The sequence below is a fragment of the Penicillium digitatum genome, chromosome 3 (assembly GCF_016767815.1).
Source record: "Penicillium digitatum chromosome 3, complete sequence".
NCBI classification, from domain to species: domain Eukaryota; kingdom Fungi; phylum Ascomycota; class Eurotiomycetes; order Eurotiales; family Aspergillaceae; genus Penicillium; species Penicillium digitatum.
The window spans coordinates 1,728,548-1,750,265 of record NC_089386.1 but is presented as its reverse complement, the minus strand read 5'-3'; the positions used below and the strand labels follow the sequence as shown (position 1 = coordinate 1,750,265).

At 47.5% G+C, this 21,718-nt stretch overlaps 5 protein-coding genes across 5 annotated transcripts; 3 read left to right on the top strand and 2 right to left on the bottom strand.

Annotated features, from left to right (window-relative positions):
* Positions 1-352: 352 nt before the first annotated feature.
* Positions 353-2,529, top strand: Pdw03_8169 (Fungal transcriptional regulatory protein, N-terminal; the record flags this gene model as incomplete). Its single annotated transcript, XM_066101887.1, has 3 exons — positions 353-422; positions 479-1,041; positions 1,099-2,529. 3 exons carry the CDS (start codon positions 353-355, stop codon positions 2,527-2,529), a joined length of 2,064 nt encoding a protein of 687 aa, XP_065956970.1.
* Positions 2,530-6,230: 3,701 nt separating this feature from the next.
* Positions 6,231-9,228, top strand: Pdw03_8168 (Tetrapeptide transporter, OPT1/isp4; the record flags this gene model as incomplete). Its single annotated transcript, XM_014677820.1, has 13 exons — positions 6,231-6,420; positions 6,467-6,523; positions 6,575-6,651; positions 6,711-6,869; positions 6,939-7,069; positions 7,125-7,407; positions 7,465-7,640; positions 7,688-8,294; positions 8,342-8,414; positions 8,484-8,665; positions 8,715-8,832; positions 8,884-8,970; positions 9,035-9,228. 13 exons carry the CDS (start codon positions 6,231-6,233, stop codon positions 9,226-9,228), a joined length of 2,334 nt encoding a protein of 777 aa, XP_014533306.1.
* A 3,658-nt stretch (positions 9,229-12,886) lies between these two features.
* Positions 12,887-16,464, bottom strand: Pdw03_8167 (uncharacterized protein; the record flags this gene model as incomplete). Its single annotated transcript, XM_066101886.1, has 3 exons — positions 12,887-12,956; positions 13,019-13,832; positions 14,484-16,464. 3 exons carry the CDS (start codon positions 16,462-16,464, stop codon positions 12,887-12,889), a joined length of 2,865 nt encoding a protein of 954 aa, XP_065956969.1.
* A 2,044-nt stretch (positions 16,465-18,508) lies between these two features.
* Positions 18,509-19,261, top strand: Pdw03_8166 (putative RNA-directed DNA polymerase from transposon X-element; the record flags this gene model as incomplete). Its single annotated transcript, XM_066101885.1, has 1 exon — positions 18,509-19,261. The coding sequence occupies one exon, from the start codon at positions 18,509-18,511 to the stop codon at positions 19,259-19,261; it is 753 nt and encodes a 250-aa protein (XP_065956968.1).
* Positions 19,262-20,321: 1,060 nt separating this feature from the next.
* Pdw03_8165 (Polyglutamate biosynthesis protein, putative) lies at positions 20,322-21,449 on the bottom strand (the record flags this gene model as incomplete). The annotated part of the gene is made up of 1 exon (XM_014677819.1): positions 20,322-21,449. The coding sequence occupies one exon, from the start codon at positions 21,447-21,449 to the stop codon at positions 20,322-20,324; it is 1,128 nt and encodes a 375-aa protein (XP_014533305.1).
* Between the last annotated feature and the right edge of the window lie 269 nt (positions 21,450-21,718).

The window sequence follows — 21,718 nt, the reverse complement described above, 5'->3', positions numbered from 1 at the left end:
GTCACTGAGACGCGGTTACCACAACGCGGCATCTGTCACAATGGAATTCATAGAAACTCGAATTGCTATTTCTGCCGTGGACCAATTCTGAAATGGAATGAGATATAAAATAACCCAGAGTATTATGCTCCCAGTATGAACTTGTTGATGTCGAGGTGAAGACTTCGGGAGTGTTGTGGACGTTCGGAGCTACACAGATCGATGCTTATCAGTGCCAAGTTCCAGTCTTACTCCCGCCCCGCAACCTCCGCAAATTTCACTTTTCCTGGTATCGACGGAAAATCGAGGACTGGTGCCATCATTCGTCATATTGAGAAGACTAAAAAGCACCCAAATGCACGGCTGACGGGCAATGAGTGACATTGTGTCAAATCAAGCGGCCAGGGTCCGCATATCGCAGCGTCAGCCGCAAGCTTGCCGAGGTAAATGCCGATCCTCTGCCGCCAGTCAGGATCAGTGGGCGACTGACATTATGCAGAATGCACGAAGCGCAAACGCAAATGCGACAAAAAAAATCCGTGTACCAGATGCATACGCTTAGAATTGAAGTGCTCGATAGAAATCGTGCAGCTTAGACGCAACGCTGTGCAACATGGGTCGGAAATTCAGTTTTTGCGTTCTCTTTTGGTGGATCTCGAATCGTCTCTATCTGAGACGGTTTCCCTTGTTGAAAAGATAAAAATTCGAATTTTTCGTCTCGAGACCGGTCAGGATCCCCCAGAATCGGATGTAGCCAACAACGCACCTGCAGCACAGGAATTAAGTACAACCGAGGACCGTGCACCTCGCCAATGGTCCTTCGGTGCGAATGACAACACCTCAAATCAAATCGAAACCTCCCTTCTCACGGCTATTGAACACCTTGCTTGGGGTCGTAACTCTGCTGGATGCTTCCCCCACAGGACGTGTTCATGCCAGTATCGCAAAGATGGGCTCCAATCGCTATCAGCAATAGGCCCTCTCCCAGTCAATGTACCCAGTCAGAAGCTGAACACCTCCTTTCCCGGCACATTGGACGCCCAGAAGCTGATCAAGTTCCATGTATGCCATGTGGCCTGGCATCACAACTGCATTCATGGTCCAACATTTCTCGGGCAGTGCGAGGTGTTCTGGGAGACTGGAAAATTTGATGACCCCCTCTGGCTAGCACTCTATCTTTCTGTTTTGAGTGCAACCGTCAGCTCAATCCAGGATAGTACAAAACTAAGAGGAGTTGTTGATGTCGACCTACATGCAATACCATCAACACAACAACTGTTCTCTGCTATGGTGCAGACCCTCTACAACTCCCATTTTCTCAGCAATCTCTCCGTATACTCTGTTCAAGCAATCGTCATATCGACCGAAGTCGCTCATAATCTTGGCTTGAGTCAATTGAACGCGACACTATTCAATGCTGCAGTACGCATTGCCGAGTGTCTTGGTATCCACAAGATCCAGGATCAACCAAACAAGCTTGCTCGAAATAAAGATGAATGGGATGAGAAGGTGGAACGAGAAGTGGGAAAGAGAGTATGGTGCCAAATGATCATCCAAGACCATTTCGCCATTCCTTTTACCGATACCTACAGTATCTCTCCGATGCATTTCTCAACAGGTCCCCCAATGAACGCAGATGACTATGACTTGACGGATGTCCCTATCACATCTCCTACCATAAGCACCTACATCCGTGTGCTTGTGAAGTTGGCAGAATTAATGCCCGGTCTAGTTGACGGACTAGGTCCAATGAAGTCCAGAAAGCCGATGCGAGAGCAGTACGAACATATTCTGAAAATAGACCAGAAAATGAGAGGCGTTGTGAAAAACATACCTCCGTTTCTTCTGCGTGCCGATAAAACAAAGGATGCAGAAATTCCATGGCTTGCTATCGCGCGACGAAGTCTCGCTATCACCGCGGCCGAGAAGATTATCATGATCCATCGGCCCTTCCTCTTCCGCTCTTTCAATGACCAGACATATGTCTACTCCAGACGGACCTGTGTTGCAGCTGCAATGACCATTTTGCGCGAGCACGAGGTTATCGTAAGAGAAGGTGATGTATCAATATGGACCCATACAGCTTTTGCGATCACTGCGGCAGTCATCATGTGCTTTGAGGTTAATGCAACTGCAGAGAACCAAGCCACTATCGCCCAAAGTCATAAGGATGCAATAGTCGCGGCTCGCACCCGCCTTGCTGATCGAACAAATGACGTGCTTGCTCAGCGAGGCGTCGCGTTAATCGATGCTATCTTCACTGCCGATATAGCCTCAGACTCGAAAGGACGCGGCACCAAAATGATTGATTTTGGTCAAATTCTGGCTAAGTTCTCAACTTTTACGAGAATCAATCTTACTCCCGACACCCCCGACGCATCTCCTATCCGATTCTCGAATGCCGATCCTCATGATGTAATCAGTGCCCATTTTAAAGAAATGCACCCAGCGTGGGATACAGCAGAAGACACCGATTTTGATGCATGGTTCAATGGAACGTTCTGCACTCTCCATGACCCTTTTCAGTTTGAAAGAAGCAAACATTCATAACCTCTTAAAGAGACTCTTCAATTGAGCCATTCTCGCCGTTGCTATATCTTAAACTTATGTCCTCGCACAACCGGTGTCGTTGACTCACTCACGTCCCAGGAAGGGCTTGGCAACCGTTGTCCTCGTCATTGTATATTGCCAGAGAAACCTCAATGTTCTCCTCTTGCTAGTCCTTGACCAATTGGCCAGCGATACTGCTCATTACACCCTTATTGTGGAATATTACAAGATCACCTTCTGGTCAAAGGAATCTACGTTCTCCGTGGCATTCTTCTTACTCCGCATCTTGTATACCACTTTCCCGACCTCTCAAGTATCATCCCTTACCATGGTCTCAGCTGTTCTTTTGAATTGCGCGTTGGGAACTTGTGAAATGTAACAAACATGCATTTCGAAAAACGCCCGGTCGGGGTTGAGCGGATTTCGCCAGACCACCGATGACTGTTGTCAGCCAATGCTCATAGTTATCCAGCAACTTACCCGGTGCTCGGCGAGATTTTCCATTGCCCATTCCGACAATTTTCCATTGGTCCCTCCCGTCGAAAAGTTAGGATCGTCAGAAGATTTTTGGACGCTTTGCAGCGGATATCCTCATGTTCGTGCGTAGTACAGGTGACCGTGGTATTGAGAGCAAAATCCTGTTCGTCTATGGGGGAAAAACACGAGTGCCGGAATATGCTTTGTTCAGTCAGTGGGCCAAACTAGTTGCGTTTGTTGGGTTTCCGCACAAGCCGTGGCTACAGTGCTGATGGTCTTCTTTTTCCTATCAGGGACCTTGATCTTCTGATCCTGTGCATTGGGAATGCTGATTGAGCACAGGATATTTACTTCACCCGGTAGACATTCAAAGAACGGGAGATCCTTGTGCCACCGGTATGAACAGGTGTAGCCGTCATTTAATTCCTTTTGACTAAGATGTTCCTCGTGGGGCGATTCGTGGTCCTGTCTCGCTGCTCGGTCGGGTGCAGGACACGAACAAGATGAACCGTCTTCAACCCGTTTAATCCCTTAAAATCTTAGATCTTCTTCGAAACAATGATTCCAACGAGGGCGGCTCTAGGAATCCTTCCTGCTTTGCATGCCGATAGATGGTTTTAGGGATCGCACACGGCTTGCTTCTCCCCAATGAAGTGTACGTCGGATGCATTAGAATCGAAAATCTCAGCGAGCAACGGTAAGATGGTAGTGTACATGCTCTTTTGCTTCCCGACGACAACAACTTGGTTCTTGAAGAGCATTTTTCGAAGAAGGTACTTGTTGCTGTCACCTAGGCGGTCCCAAATCCAACATGGGCATTCCTCAAGACAGTTTGACTTTCATGCCAGTAGCGGAGCTATGTCTGGTGGAATAAGAGATGAGCTCGAAGGTCAATCGTGTTGGTTCGGGTATTTTGGGCTTCGAAAGACCGTTCAAAGTCTTTTCAAATGGTAGTATTCGGTGTATATTTCTATCGTCAAGAAGAACGCTGCCTTGAAACCGAGACGAGAATGGAGCAGAGGGGACAAGTCCACTGATATGGGCCATTATTTTAAACACAGCCCATGTCTCTAATTTTGCTATTCCCACCACGTAAGGCTTTTTTGTATCATCACCTCAATGTATTAGCACTAAAGCTCGGGAATTACCTGGGCATCTCCGTGGAGAGTGAGCTGCTGAGGCCACTGCCCATGGAACTGCTGTGTGGTTTCTCCAGGGCAACTCAGACATCGCTGCATGCACCGGATGTCACTTTTATGGCAATAACAAAGCATGCACTCATTACCAGCCATCCCCGCTGGACACTACAGACAAGCAACACTGAGACGGCCGGATGTCAATGATGATATTGATTGGCTTCTGTGACGAATCACCGAAACCATCAAAGCCCCGATGAGCCTAGGCAAACGATGAAGGTCCTGTGTGGGGCCACTCAAGGCAATTTGACCGCTGATGAGACCCGACAAAAGATGGCAGTGCTCGCAGAGAACTTGCAGTGCCATAGCCAGCATGCTTTCCAGTCCCAGGCGGATTACGAGTTGGTTCATCAGCACAAGCAGGAGCTCCTCAATCTGATACCCCGACGTTGAACGGCTCCAATGAGAGGATACCGGGGCTGGGAAATCGATTGACCCCCGCCTCTATAACCCTGGCCACGGCTGTCGCTTAGTTGTGCCAATAATTTGGCCAAATTCTGATCTGCGCTGTTTTTCTTCTCGAGCCTACTGCTCACCGGGCGGAAAGGATTAGTCGGTGGTTAGCACAACGTGAAATGAGTTCTTTCATCCCAAACCAGGTAAATTGGATGTCACGAATTCGGTAGAACTAACCTTTTTTCACCAGATTTTCTAAAATCGAACTTGGAAAGACTGACTAAAAGGATATATTTTTTTTACGGGGTAGATCGATTACAGTCTCTGTGGACTACGTCAGTCTCCTTCTAAACAGGAATTGTATTTGCGTTCAGGATTGCCCCGATAGAGGAGAAACAAAGAACAAGGGCGAGAATCAGTGGGCAAATCCCTTCTAATCGCGCCATCAACCGCACTGGCCGCTTTGTCTAGGCCGATGCAGCGCTATGCATCACTCTGAATTCGGAGCTGCAAGCCGAACGTTGTACTTGATAAGAAGTTTTGGTTCAACAATTTCAAGTTAAGTCAAATGCAAAAGAAATTTGAGAACTTGGCTTCTTCAATCCTACAAATCAGTGTTCTTCTCTCGTCACTTTTTGCCTCTCAATTTTGCCCTCAAATATGACAACCGTTTAATTTAATGTTAGACTTAGAGGGACGCGTAAATTTCTCCAATAATGACACCATTCTAGTAATCAAATCCATAGTTAATGCGCTGCTTTGATTGGTTTTAACGGAGGAATTGGAAGGTCGAACTTGAAGGCGAATGCACTAAGAGAATCCTGTCAGCTGTGGAAATAAGCTCATCAAGCCGCCTCGGCACGCCATCAAGACTTTAAGCAGTCGGCCACACCGAAGTCACTCCGAAGATGCGCCTTGTGTGTACTTGGCGTGTGTTGCCTAAATTGCGTAGCCCATTTCTCATTAGTATCCTAGTTTTTTTTTTTTGTTTTTGCCGGTCTTCTCTTTTCGCCATATCAATTCTTCTTCACTACCCTCCTAGATCTCACCAAAATCATCGTGTATAGGCCATGTTGTGGGAACAGTCCCAACTTATCAGAATATCCCCCACCTTGATAAGTGGGTCTGGTATCCCTCCGGAATCGGATGATGTTGTATAAACGCCTGGGGAGAATCTTAAACTCCCGACCAATTATTTGCAAATGTACAGTAAGGTTTTGTTACAGGGATATCAGTCGCATGACCACAAGTACTGTAAACAGGTGGAATCCTGTGAGACATCCTCAACAATCCGTTTAAAAATGCGGCAGTCGGGCGCCCGACTCGTTATCTAGCCTCGCTGGTGTGCGTCAGCAAGCATTCACAGCTCCACCGGTGATATGACCAACATTAGTATGATACCATGTGGAGATATACTTACTGTTAAGGTTGGGCGTAGTTCCATGTCGGGGGGAGGGGATTTTGTTGCCATTTTCGGTGGATCTATCGTCACTGCTGCATACTCGCTTGGCTCAAGCCACGCGAGGAAAAAGTGATCAGCTGCAAGCTGGTATTTAGAAACCAGCGTCCAGTACTTTTCCATATCTCATCCCATCAATTTTCTCCGCGATTGAGCTTGAAGTCATTCTAGCAATGGCGAGTCTCAAAGATCCTGCTAAAGATCCAAACATATCGGAGGCCCCAGCCATAACGGCAGATCTCGAATCCGATCACACCAGTCAAGAGCAAGGAGAATGGCTGTACAAAGCTGACAGAGCGGAGCTTACAGAGCTCACGCCAGTCGAAGCGTTCAAATGGAGTGTGGAGGGAGACCAGTCACCATGTAGGTTGACCTACATCTCCCAACGGCTGCCGTTGACACTTCTTAGTTCCAGAGGTTGCGGCTTGTGTATCCAACAAAGATGATCCCACAATCGCCTGCAATAGTAAGTCGATGATCTTTGCAGTTTAGTGATTGAATTAACAATCCATCATAGCTGTTCGTGCCTGGATCTTGATGACAGTCTTTGTTTTGCTTTTCTCCGGAGTCAACCAATTCTTCGGCCTACGATATGTACGTTTCAAGTCGCTCCTTGCTCCCCTTTTATATTTACCAACATCCTTTTTGCCTAGCCGTCCCTCACAATAGGCTACGTTGTCGCCCAAATCCTCGTCTTTCCAATCGGCCGAGCATGGGAAAAGCTTCCAAGGTGGAGGGTTCCTCTAGGAAAGCTTTCATTCGATATCAACCCAGGAAAATTTACCATCAAAGAGCACGCCTTCATTGTTATTGTGAGCAACATCCAAACTTCACGTTCTGAAACATAGGTCACAATGAATTAGATCTGACAAACCAACCAGTGTGTTAACATTAGTGCTACCACTGCCTATGCGCAAGGTGCCTTGGTCGCAATCGTCAGCCCTGTATACTGGAACCGCGACCTCGGAGCTGGCTTCTCATTCCTGTACCTTTTGACAACCCAGATGATTGGGTAAGTGGATTGTGTTTTCTTTTTCTTTTCTATTTAGTCACTGATGATTTTCTAGATTTGGTCTGACGGGTCTTGCCCGCCGTTGGATTGTGTACCCCGCTGCCTTGGTTTGGCCTACCTCACTATCATCCACCGTTCTTTTCCGAGCACTGCATGACCCTGAAAGCCGTACGCCAGCCAACGGTTGGACCATTTCCCGGTATCGCTTCTTTGCCTACGTTACAGCATTTGCATTCGTTCTGTTTTGGTTCCCGGATTACATTTGGACCAGTTTGAGCACCTTCGCTTTTGTGACTTGGATTGCGCCTCATAACCAGAAGGTCAACACGATATTCGGAGTGAGTCCACAAAACTTCTCGTTAATTCTGGCCTGAATCTGACTTCACATTTCCCAGATGAATTCCGGATTAGGTCTTTTACCTATCAGTATCGACTGGACGCAAATCAATTATGCTGGTTTCCCCCTCACGACCCCTTTCTACATCACATGCAATGCCTTTGCTGTTGTTGTGTTCTTTTACCTTTTCCTGTCGCCGATTCTGTATTACTCCAATGTGTGGTACAGCGCATAGTAAGTTTCGAGTTTGAGGACAGGATTTCAACATGCTGATGATCTAGCCTTCCACTTCTCTCATCAGGCACCTTCGACAACACTGGAAAGACGTACAACGTATCTCGTGTGCTCGACTCGGCTTTAGACTTCAGTGAGAGCAAGTACAAAGAGTACTCTCCAATGTATATCTCAATGTCTTACTCTCTGACTTACGGGCTATCGTTTGCTGCCGTGACCGCAATTGTGGTCCACACCTACCTTTACAATGGCACGGAAATTTGGGCCAGGTTTAAGAACTCACAACATGGGGGTGAAGATATTCACCGTCGGCTGATGCGTCAATACAAGGAAGTTCCAGAGTGGTGGTACGGGGTGCTCACGCTGGTGATGTTGGGACTCGGTATCTTGACGACCAAATACTGGGACACAGAGCTGCCAGTGTGGGGCTTTATCGTCGTTTGCTTCGGGTTGGCCATGCTTCTGATTGTCCCTGAGGGTATTCTGCAGGGAACGACAAACCAGCGCGTGTTCCTCAACATAATTACGGAAATGATCGCCGGATACGCCTGGCCTGGAAAGCCTATCGCCAATCTGATGGTGAAGTGCTACGGCTATAATGCAGTCAAACATGGAATGGATTTCGCTCAGGATTTGAAACTCGGGCAATACATGGTATGCTCTTTTTGGCCTCTGCTAGTGGAACTTGACTGATTGTTTAGAAAATCCCGCCGCGCGTTCTGTTCTTTGGCCAGATCTATGCTAGTATTCTAGCAACCGCCACTCAGACTGGAGGTACGATGTTTTCTTTTTTTTTTTTTTTCTTCAATTTCAATCTTTGGTTTTGAGCTAACCAGAATACAGTGTTACGATGGATGATGGGACACATTGATAACCTCTGTGAACCAAAAAACAAGCAACGATTCACATGCAATGGTGCCAAAGTTATGTACAACGCTTCCTTAATTTGGGGCACAATCGGTCCCCAGCGGATGTTCCAGTCTGGACAGGTGTACAATGGCCTTGTCTATTTCTTCCTTATCGGGGTGAGTTTCTAAAACACACAGATTTGATTTTGCTATGCTGACTCTCTAGCCTGTTGTTACTGTAATTGTGTACTTCATTTACCGCCGCTATCCCAACAGCTGGGTTCGCTATATCAACGTTCCGATTTTCTTCAATGCAGCAGGAAACATTCCTCCCGCAAACACCAGTATGTCTCCTAAAACTTTCTTGCCGGAGTTCCGTTAGTCTGACCAAACAGCTCAATACTCCCTCTGGTTTATCTTTGGCTTTATCTTCAACTACTTGATCCGCAAGCGTGCATTTGACTGGTGGAAACGCTACAACTGTGAGATCCCACTTTCTAAATTCTTCCCTGCCGAGAACCAATCACTAATCTATAACGTGCCTAGATTTGCTCCAAGCAGCCATGGATACTGGCACCGCCATTGCGACGGTCATCATTTTCTTCGCGCTGGGCTACCACGCTGTCAATTTCAACTGGTGGGGAAACACTGTGGGGTCCAATACATACGATTCAAAGTCCGTCCCGTGGTTGACTGTCCCCAAAGGAAGCTTTTTCGGAAAGGGGCCTGGCGAGTTTTGATTGAGATTTTACATACGATAGAATCTTTTAATAGCATCCTTGGCGCTAGGAGATCTAGGAGACATTGTTTTTACACAGAGTAAACTTAAGTAACTAAAATGCGTATACAACTGATCCAGCACCTACAAGAAGTGGGAGCCGCGAAGTGATGCACATGCCATGCTTGATCTTCTCCTAACACATTCACTGTAGTGGTTTTACATTTGTATCGGCTTACGAAAAGCCATCTGTGATACACAAATTTTCCATTTCCCGAAGGATATCGTCGCTCTTGATGTCTGCCGAGGCTGTGAGCGACCTGCTCAATCTATTTCGCATCCTTCCTATCCCATAAAGTTCCCTCTCATCCCACGCATCCGATATCAGCGATATCACCCGAAATGATCATGTTTAATACATATGTCACAGCTACCATGACGTAGATTCCTTATTCGTGCCAGTTCGCGTTGATAGAAAACCGTACCCTGAAACCCCCACAGTCAATGTAGCAAAGACTTTCTAAGTATAGCGAGCTGTCAGGTGCAAGGTCGTGCAACCGTATGACATGGATTTCCAAGTCCCTCCACGATATAATGAGTTACTTAGTGGACCTCAATTATCTCACAAAATTCCAAGAAAACATCTCATGGGGGTCAAGCACGTGTGCCAAGCCAAATGTACATGTGTTTTTGGGATGTTGGAAGTTTCGCCTAGATTCCGCCGAGAACAAGATTTTGAGCCTAACTCATTATGTTGTGAGGTTTCTTGTTTCTTCAGTGGGCACCACGATTCCCCTAGCGTCCAGCTAATTGCGAGACAATCTTAAAGGAAATATGCTCATATCGCCCCAGAAACGCGCAATTGCGGCGATGATGTCGTGATTTCATGGATGGGTCCACCCGCCTCGTTTGAGCCTCCCCACGCTCTCGGGCATTTTACCCCTGGAAACGGTGTGCGATTTATCAATAAAATAGGTGCAAAGTAGCATGCAAATTAGCTTATGGTCAGTAAGCTAATTGAACCACTCATGCCATCATCAGTAAAATTTCCAAGACTTGGAATTTAGCAGGAGTCTTACAAACGTCAACTTCAAAATTGCTGGGCGTACCAATAAACAAGTCGCCAGAGCCTTGCTATTCACTGAATACTGTTTGGGGAATATCATTGGACTTCAGGCATTCAATTATAGCTAGGATTTTGGATATTGCAGTGCATAAATAGCGTGTTTTCCGGCCTATCATCTTCCAAGGCTTTTGAATCTAACTGATAATTTCTACAGGATACTCTCTAGCTGCACAGTTCAGTTGGCTTACGTTGTTGCTTTGTGTATATGAATCTTTAGAACCATCTTTGAAAACACGAAGATGTTGATTCAGCCTGATATCTATCTTGAATCGGGTTTTCGGTTTAAAATTGCACTGGTTGTCCTCAAAATGAGAGAAACACTACCGGTGATGATCTTTCGTAATGAAGCAAAGCATGTTAAATGGAACGTAAAAATCAAAGCGAGTTGAAAACAACGTTCGACTGTCGGTTGCTTGATAAAAGCCCACCCACGAATGTATTGAAACAAGATATTTGATTCATTGGAGATCCAGTAACCAAATGAAGTCCAAGAGAATGAAAAACGAAGATAGATATCAGCCAAAGACACCAAAAGTTTGCCCAATATAGCTCCAACTGGCACTCTGCATGTTCTCCAGTTTTCCCTTCCAATTTTGTTTCTTCTTTTGAGAACAACCCTGGGAAATCTCAGCATAATCAAAAGAGGCAATGTGGTAAGAATCAACAAGACTACTGAGTGCACTATTAAATTAGAAATTTATATCTCTAAGTATTATAGAGTATTACTTCCTGCCTTTTAGGTAGCACCGGACTTGGGAGGACTATCTAAAGGTCTTTCGATTTAGTTTTTAGCTCTACATTAAAGTTCGATAACCCTGAATCTTATTGTTAGAGATACTAGAGATCTACGATGAATGTAGATGTAACTGGAAATCTCTTGATGCGTTGAGAGAGAGAGAAACTATCTACATGCTATGACTGAGACTAAGTACTGGGAGCAAACAGTGGGTGGTCACGTGACCTTCCAACACCCCCCACGACTAGCACTATTAGTCGAAAGCATAGTTTAAACAACCCCAATTCTCCATGTAAAAAACCAGTTTTTGACCTTCATTAACCCCCCATTTGTAGTATGCAAACCGTAAATTATCCATTCAGCGCGTTTTTATAGACCGTGAGGCCCATTTGGATGATCCAGCGCTTGAATAGCGTTTTGCCAAGGGGTTTTGTCAGTCCATCCGCTGCCATATCAGCAGTCGGGATCTTGACGAATTTAACGTTGCCGGCGGCAACCTCTTCGCGTAGCCTGTGAAAGCGGATCGCGATGTGTTTCGTCGCAGCATGAAATTCCGGGTTGGAAGCGAGAGCAATAGCTCCGTTATTATCCGCATAAATCGGGATTGGCTTCCTAAGAAACCCTTCAATTCCAAGTTCCGTAAGCAGCTGTGTTAACCAGATCGCCTCTTGTACTGCGAGGGATTCGGCAATGTACTCTGACTCTGTCGTAGAGAGAGCGACACAGGGTTGCTTTTTTGACGTCCAAGAAATAGCTCCACCAGCCATTTTGAACAAGAAGCCGGATGTGGAAAGTCCTTTCTCACTGTGTGGGCCAGCCCAATCGGCGTCACAGTATCCACATACAGCTGCATCTTGCATGCTGGGGTGAAAAGAGATCGTGAGTAACTTGGTGCCGGTGAGGTAGCGAAAAACACGTTTCAGGGCTTGAAAATGTACGTCGCTAGGATTCTTGGCATGTTTAGCCAGCTTAATAACAGCAAATGAGATATCTGGCCTGGTAGAGACCATTAACCAGATCAGGGTGCCGATTTTCGTCTGGTATTCATGTATCTGTCCCTTCGTTGCAGTGCCTTCGAAAGGGATCAAAGCTTGCTTCTCATCCATAGGCGTAACAACTGGCTTACAGTTTTCAAGACCAAAGCGGACGAGAATCTTCTCAACATAGTCGGCTTGCGACAAATGTATGATGCCATTGGCATAGTGAACGTTGATTGCGAGATATCGTTGAAGCTTGCCCTTGTCGGAAGTGTCAAAATGCTTTGAAATAGCGCTTTTGAACTGTTGGATAGCGTCTTCCGATGGAGAGAGGACTAGCAAGTCATCCACATACACCATGACATAGAGTGGTGAACCACCATGTTGTCTTTTGACGAAGATAGAATGATCTGACTGGGTACGGTCAAAACCCATAGATACTAGGACATCATGGAGTAGTGAATACCACTCCCGGGGGCTCTGTTTCAATCCGTAGATCGTCTTCATAAGCAGCCCAATATGATCAGGATACTCTTCTCTTTGAATCTCAGGCAGTTCAATCTCACTTGGTTCCTTCAATTCAGCGTAGAGGAAGGCAGTGACAATATCTACATGGTGTAGATACCATCCTTTTGCCGCAGCGACTGCAGCAAAAACCTTGAAAGACATCGGCTTAGCGACAACGGCATAGACTTCGTAGAAATCTAGATCTTTGACTTGACGAAAGCCACGAGCAACAAGCCGTGCCTTGTAGGTACCGTCATGCTTAACTTTGAACACCCATCGGAGGGTAAGAGGTTTCTTCTTGCTCTTAGTCCTGGACATCACTCTCCAGGTGCCGTTAACAAGATGACGATGTAGTTCTTTGTGAGCAGCGACTAGCCATTTGTCTTTCTCGACACAGGACATAGCTTGTTCCCAACTGTTAGGTTCAAAGCCTATGTCTTTAGGCGTCAGTTTGGATACAGCGTACTGCTCATTCGAGGTAGCATTTGCGAAAAGACTGATTAGGATCTCTGGCTGTTCAGCGAGCAACCGAAGAACATTGGAATCAAAGAATGACTTGCTAGCCAGGCTTTCAATGTAAGCTCTGCTAGGATTCTTGATCCGTGTTGATCGTCGTAACTGGCCAGTTTCTGGCTGAATGGGCTGAATGGGTTGAACATAGCTTTGATCTCGACTCCTGTCATCCGGTACCGGATCTAGGCGAGAGAAATTATGTTCAAAAGTTACTTGATCATGCTGTAATGGTGATTGATCATGATACTCGTCATCTTGCAGAGGATCTTCCTGAGATAGATCAATGGTTGTTTCCAGGGGAATGTCCATATTAACAACCTGTCGGGAAACAGGCTGTGGTTCGACGAGAACCCCTCGCCCACCTGCTTCAAAGTGGGCACCAGTATCCACCCTTTGTTCCACCACACACCTGCCAAAACTGCCCGCCATTTCATCATTTGACCACGCAAGATCTTCTTCAAAGAGCGCGGGATTCGACGGGTCGAGAGCATTCGGAGCCCTCGTTTGATCCTCGGGATCATCTTCGACCGTAGGAGAGGGTGGGGAGGTAGATCGTATGTTAAACGGATTCTCGAGGTGAGGCCGTAGGAAATCGATTGGGATATGACGATCCTGCGAATCATGTTCATGTTCTTGGTTCATGCCTGTAATATTAAGATCATAGGCAGGGTCCGGCAGACTTGCCGGAGAAGGATTCTCATTGAAAATGACGTTCCGTGAACGTTCAATCTTCTTGGTACGGACGTTGTAGACCACATAGTTGTCTCCTTCGTCGTACGCGAGCAGCCTTGCCTCCTCCATGTGAGGATCTAGCTTTGTATTTCGCTTCTCTTTTGGGATGAGAAACCAGCATTGACAACCGAGAGCACGAAGGTTTGAGAGATTTGGCTTCTTGCCGAAAAAGGCTTCGTAAGGAGACATGCCAATCTTCGACGCGTAGAGGCGATTCATGGTGTAATTGATTCCACCAAGAAGAAGTCCCCAAAGATATTTTGGAAGCTGATACTCGGCCATAACAGCGACTAACGGCTCAACAAGATGACGATTTTTGATCTCGGCGACACCATTCAGTTGCTTGGTGTAGGGAGGAGTTGGATCCCATACCGTTCCCTTGCTAGCAAGGTAAGCAGCAAGTGGTTTATGCTCTGGAGCATCATCGCCGTGGACCTTCTTGATGACGTAGTTAAACTGAGTCTTCAAATAGGTCTCCAATTGTATGTAGACCTCGGTGACTTGAGATCGTGATTTTAGTAGAAACAGCCATGTAAATCGGGTCGCATCATCCGTAAACGTCACGAAATAATGCTCACCTCCGTGAGACGCGATAGAGATCGGTCCCCAGACGTCTAGATGAATGAACTCGCCAGGCTTTGATCTAATAGATCGTTCTTTGCCAAAAGGTAATGCGTGGCCCTTACCCTTAATGCAAGGAGCACAAGGAAAGGTGACGCCGGCGCCTTTCTTTAGCTTGACGTCGTCAGCAAATATCTCCATTTTTCGTACACGCTCCTCGCCGGCGTGACAAGCTCGACGATGTGCCAGATCGATGGAGATAGGTATGATCTCTCTCTGTGTAGCAAAGACAGAGTTTGGAGAGCCAGTAACAAGATTACAGTCAATCATATGATCAATCTTGTCAATGCCAGCGCAGTTCAACCAGTAATGTTCTCCTTCACAGGTAGCAAAACCAATGGTAGACTCTGGGCCATAGAAATCTTGATGTTTGAATGTCATCATGCCATTCTTTGTCCATGTGCCAATGTCTGCCTTGTCGAGAGCAGACATGGATATCAAGCTGGAGCGAAGATCTGGCGCAAGCCACACTTTCTGGAGAGTGAGAGGGGCCATTTTTCCTGATGAATCTTGATCCAGCAGGTGTAGGATTACATCTCCATATCCCTCAGTGTAGAAGACATCCCCAGTGGCTGTCGAAACAGGCAATACACACCGTCTAAAGTTGACAAAGACAGATCTGTGGGGAGTCATATGTGTGCTAGTACCGGAATCGATCATCCAGCGGGTAACATCATTGTTGTCGTTAGCCAATAGGCCTTCCTTCGACACAATATGGGAACCATGAACTGCATTTGCCTGGATACCGGCAAAGAGCACATTCGTAAAGAGATTTTTATACCGCGCTAGGGGATCCCCCGATGGAGGGCCTTTTTGCGGTACGGTGGGGTAGGATGCTGGCGCAAAGATTGCATTCGCTCCCTGGCGAGGCTGTTGTTGCGGTAGAGAAAGGATCCGACCTTGGTTGTCAACCTGGCCTATGATTTGGCCTGGTTGAGAGACTGCAACCTGTTGAAAAAGAGGTTGCTGCTGAGGTTGTTGAATGGTAGTGGCATTTGCCGAATTCTTTAGCAAGGGACACTTGTTGGAGTAATGATTTCCAAGAGTCCCATGATGTCTGCAAAGGATGACGTTCTCTTCTCTGACGAAGTCGGTCTTCTTCTTCGAGGGTTTGTCCTTGTTGTGATTATTACTCGATGAGTTATTCGAATTGGATTGCTTGTCATTGCCTCCTTTCTTTGTGTCTTTCTTCTTGTCATTGTGCGACGACGACGAGGTTTGAACAGTAGTCGAGTTTGCGTTGTAGGAAGGGTTCATAGACCGGTTATGGATGTCTACCTCGAGGAATTCGGCGTAGACTTGGTCCATGAGATTGACATCCTTCTCATCAACCCTAAGGTTCTGGAGAAAGGCATAACACTTGGGGTTTTCATTAATGGCTTTCTTGAACTGGCATAGTACATAAACCGAGTTTATCTTGCCATCAATAGATGTGAGATCACGAAGAGTTTCCTGGAACTTGCGTACAAACTCGCTAGCAGTTCCATTCTTAAAGCGAAGATCAGTCCACTTGGTATAGCGGGCGAATGAATGTTGATGGGATGTAACAGCGTACGTCGCACGCAGTTTCTTAAATGAGTCCCGTACATCAGTGTTTTGAGCGATATGAGAAAAAGGCTCTGGAGAGAGAGTGCCTCTTAGTAAGAGATTCGCTCTCGAATTGCACAGATCCCAGTTTGTACATTTCAAGTTATACTCTTTTCGGAGTACAATGTTTGACTCGATGACTTGCTTCACACGATCACGAATTTCAGCAACAGAGATGACAACTGTTGTAGTATGATCACCTGCAAGATCCTGAGCTTCTTCAATAAGAAGATTGCGAACAGCTTCAGGACTGGAGTCCTGATACTCGGGGATCTTTGGGATTGGGATCCCATTAGAAATCATGTATGTGTAGTAACGGTTGTTAGCTGCAAGAGCTATGTAGAGAGCGGTTTCCCAGTCTCTGAAGTTGGATTGTCCCTTCAATTTTGGGACGGCAGATGAGATGTCAATCTCATGGCTGTTGATGGTAAAGTCCTCAATATTGTACGAGGCCTGCATGACGTCTTCTTCCGCACCGATGTGCTCGTCAAGAGAGGTATGTGATTGGCTCGCTACAGCGGGTAGCGAGTGGAATGTGGGGTTCGACGGTCCGATTTTCGGGTTGTCGAGGGTTTTCGGCGACGTGATTTGACGGCGACGAGATAGGATCCACCTACAATGGATGAAGATCCCAAGGGGTAGGCGAGGTGTTAATCTCGTCCAATAGGGTGATGAAAACTCTGGTTTGTGGGGTCAAAACGAGACCACAGAGGTTCCACAGTGGGGTGGTGCGACGCAGTACACCAATGGGAGGAAAACCAGGGTTTCGAGTCTGTACAGTTATGTAGAGGACTCGAAAGCGCGAGGCTCATAACCTGTTAGAGATACTAGAGATCTACGATGAATGTAGATTTAACTGGAAATCTCTTGATGCGTTGAGAGAGAGAGAAACTATCTACATGCTATGACTGAGACTAAGTACTGGGAGCAAACAGTGGGTGGTCACGTGACCTTCCAACACTTATGTTAGGTCTTATTTCTACTATAAACTAGTTGAGATATCTTACTTTAGATTTAAATTTGGCATTCTCTTTTCAAAATAGAGCGATTTCAGGACTTTGTTTTTCAATTTTAATCTTAGTTGGCGCTCCAGCAGATATTGTATTATAGCCTGATAGTAGGCTATAACATGATGATGATGATGAATTCATGCTTGATTTTGGACAGATATTCAGCAAGTCCGATGATACCTGTGCGGAGTTGGATCAAAACTGATGTTGTCGCTTTCCGCAGGCCCTTCCAATAAGTCAAATTTGACTTGCTTGGCACCTCGATCATCCTCCTCGTCCTCCTCGCTGTCCTCTTCGATCCTCCCTTTGTCCATGCCTTCTCCCACGCGATCGTCGATTCTCGCTTCACACTCTTGCTCGCTGCGGCGGCAAGCCGGATAAATAGGTTATGGTTGGCATTGGTGTTGGCATTGGTGTTGGCACTGGTGTTGGCATTGGTGTTGGCACTGGTGTTGGCATTGGTGTTGGCACTGGTGTTGGCATTGGTGTTGGCACTGGTGTTGGCATTGGTGTTGGCATTGGTGTTGGCACTGGTGTTGGCATTGGTGTTGGCATTGGTGTTGGCATTGGTATCATGAACGTTGGTCTCGGTGGTGGTAGCTGCTTCTTTTGCATACATGTCGGCAGCCTCATTCCCCGGAATGCCTTCATGTGCGGGGACCCAGCGTAGTTCCACCTGGATCTTATCATTGCACCATTCCATAGGCTTTAACATTCAGTAGGGGATTTGTGCTAGGTAAGCCTTATATCTTGTAACTGATAAAAGGGTAACGTGTTTCACAAGCGAGCCGCCACCGCAAGCGAGCCGCCACCCTAACATAACCTATATAATTTAAAATGTAAATATGTCCATCAAAGCTCCATGAAATTAAATGTAGTAAAATCATCTATTTAGCTAGGTATCTATTAATCTTATATCCTTTGTCAGGGTGCGGGCTGGCAGGACGGTATGATAGGTGATGACTAGTAGGAACAGATCATAACAGATCAGATTCCCATTGACAGGTACAGGCAGGGGCAGGCTATTATACAAGACGTAGCTCGAAGAGCTACAACAGGATCTAGAACTGAAGTTCAGATAAACAGGTCGGAGATCACGTGCCGTGATCTTCCTCTTACTAAGCATCACGGTTCGCACCGTGACACCCAGTCCGCCCTTCTCGCACTGCGAAGGGAACACTTGGCTTCCCCTCCCAAGCTGAGGTTGATAAATTCCGACGATACGGCGAGAGATGGTATAGAGATGCCCACTCTACACCTACTCCACCACAAAACGAGGACACCCCCCCTACGGCACCCACCAGCAAGAGGAAAGTCCCCCGGGTCGGGGAGGACGGTTTCCAAACTGTCACTAGGCCGTCCAGGAAAGCAGCCTTTAAAGGCGACTTCGCGTGGACGTCGCTTAGGAGAAACAACGAGTCCCCACCTAGCTCCCAAGTCTCTATCCCGACACAAGAAATGGACGTCGACAACAGCACCCCCGCCTCGTCTGAATGATAGGACACCCTAATAGACTCAGACGCGCGCGGCGCGTACGACCCTCGGTCCCACGGGAGGTCCTAGTCTTCTGGGCCAAAGTCCGAAGACAGACGGCGTGTCACACAACCGCCCTCCAACTTGCTTACGAATCCGCATGCGATGTGGTCTGCATCCAGGAGCCCTACGTCTCTGCTCCAACAAAGAAAACGGGACACCCGGCATACGACTGCTACGCCCCGACCGACGAATGGGATAGCTCTGACCCTACCTCCTTCGAATCAGAGAGACCACGAGTTCTTACCTACGTGAGGAAAAACTCCGGCCTCAATGCCCAACAACACCGGTCTAGCCAAGACCGAGACCTCCTCTGGGTCAATGTCAATGGCTTTCTTATACTCAATATCTACCGCCAACTGACCACAGACAAAGTCATTGACTATGTAACCAACCTCACCCCCTCACAGAACTCCCTAATCGGGGGGGACTTCAACGCTAGGAACGAAGCCTTCGAACCCGGCGTCGCTAACGCTAACCGCGGAGGCGAAATTGCACAATGGTCAAGCGACAGCGGCCTTGATTTCATCGGAGAACGAGGAGTGCCCACTCACCAGGCGGGACACGTCCTCGATCTCACCTTCTCCAACATACCCTACGCCTCGACAGTCGTCAGGGAAGACCTCGCCACCGGGTCTGACCATGAGTCCCTCGTCACTCGCATCCCGGGTCGCGGCAGGGTCCCCCTCGAACAATACAAGTTGGTTACATAGTCAATGACTTTGTCTGTGGTCAGTTGGCGGTAGATATTGAGTATAAGAAAGCCATTGACATTGACCCAGAGGAGGTCTCGGTCTTGGCTAGACCGGTGTTGTTGGGCATTGAGGCCGGAGTTTTTCCTCACGTAGGTAAGAACTCGTGGTCTCTCTGATTCGAAGGAGGTAGGGTCAGAGCTATCCCATTCGTCGGTCGGGGCGTAGCAGTCGTATGCCGGGTGTCCCGTTTTCTTTGTTGGAGCAGAGACGTAGGGCTCCTGGATGCAGACCACATCGCATGCGGATTCGTAAGCAAGTTGGAGGGCGGTTGTGTGACACGCCGTCTGTCTTCGGACTTTGGCCCAGAAGACTAGGACCTCCCGTGGGACCGAGGGTCGTACGCGCCGCGCGCGTCTGAGTCTATTAGGGTGTCCTATCATTCAGACGAGGCGGGGGTGCTGTTGTCGACGTCCATTTCTTGTGTCGGGATAGAGACTTGGGAGCTAGGTGGGGACTCGTTGTTTCCCCTAAGCGACGTTTGCTGGTGGGTGCCGTAGGGGGGGTGTCCTCGTTTTGTGATGGAGTAGGTGTAGAGTGGGCATCTCTATACCATCTGTCGCCGTATCGTCGGAATTTATCAACCTCAGCTTGGGAGGGGAAGCCAAGTGTTCCCTTCGCAGTGCGAGAAGGGCGGACTGGGTGTCACGGTGCGAACCGTGATGCTTAGTAAGAGGAAGATCACGGCACGTGATCTCCGACCTGTTTATCTGAACTTCAGTTCTAGATCCTGTTGTAGCTCTGGGGGCTACGTCTTGTATAATAGCCTGCCCCTGCCTGTACCTGTCAAGTGGAATCTGATCTGTTACGACCTGTTCCTACCAGTCATCTCCTATCATACCGTCCTGCCAGCCCGCACCCTGACAAGAAGCCTTTAATAGGCTAATTTAATACATAATCTAACGGGCTAGGTAGGCTTCTTATATAGAGTAAAGCTTTAATTAATAAAGCCTACTAACGTAGACCTTTCTCTATAGCTAGTATTTTTAGTATAAAATTCTAGCTTAATTCACTACCTTAGCTACTCCCCAGACAACTCAACAATAAGCTCCCCTTTCTCCCCAAGCGTCCGCTTAACAGTTGTTCCCAACTCCCCACTGAGCTCGGAGATCCTCCGCCTCACCCAAACATGGTCAGCATCTCTAGAATCTAACAAAACAGCACTAAACCACTCAACTCGCGTCGGGAAGATCTCCAATCTCTCCAATCTAAGCCCAACACCACTCTTTTCCCGAACAACAACCCTCCATAAAGCCCCAAGATCATTTCTGTACTCCTCATTCAAGGCATAATCATCCACAAAGTCCCCACAACCGTAAATGACAAGCTTTCCATGATAAATCTCCACACCCTGAACGTGATGCGATGAGTGGCCATGAACAATATCCACGCCACACTCATCGACCAAGAAATGGGCAAGCGATGTGATCCGACCATCCGGCTGCCAAGCATAATTCGGCCCCCAGTGAACTGAAAAAATCTTCAACGCCGGCTTGGTCTCATCGGCATCAACAAGCATTTCCCGCAGCCGAGCACGAGTATCGCGAGTGTAATCAAAAAGGTTGAATCCCGGCATGCTAGCCCACACATGCGGGTGATCAGAGGCGGAGTATATATGGACCGTGTAGCGGTATTGCTTGCTTTCATCAACAGGCTCTGAGGCCCGGGGCAGATGTAGCACAGCAGGCTTGCGTGCATCATCGGCTGTTTCACCAGCCCCTGCGTAAGCCACGTTCGCCGCTTGCAGTGTTTGCACGGTCTCTGTGAGACCCTCGGTGTCAAAGTCGAGAGTGTGGTTATTAGCGAGACTTGCATAGTCGATACCGCCGGCGTGCAGAATGGGGCCTAGGTTTGCGGGGTGCATGCGGTAGTTGAATACCTTGTTAGGCCACGGGATTTGGGCAGTTGTCACGGCAGTTTCCAGATTAATGCATGCTAGTGTAGAGGAGTTCAGGAGGGGGAGGGTTGTGCCCCACGGAGAAGATGGTGTGTAGTTTCCTTGGGAGAGGAGGGTTGGATGGGCTTTGATGAAGGTTCTGGCGATGCGTTCATCGTGCTGGTTGGCAACATGCTCGGGCATTAGTTGGTCGAGCAGGCGGCCGAGCATAACATCGCCTGTGAAAGTCAGAGTGAAGTCTGTTGTGGACATTGTAGAGAGTAGTCAGTTTGAAGAATTGGACCTGATGGTTTAGAGCAGATTGGACCTTTTTGTTCAATTGAGTCCTCCAATGGATTTGTGACGTTGTAATCATGACCTCAGTCGTCAACTCCAAGTTGATAACGATGGATTTCCCCAAAGCCCAAATTTGGGCCCAAGGTACGGCGAATCCCAACCCGCAACGAGCTAGGAGTCGAACTTTTACACTCAACCTAGATCCTACATTATAGGGGGGGCATAGCGAACCCGCCCCGCCCCCA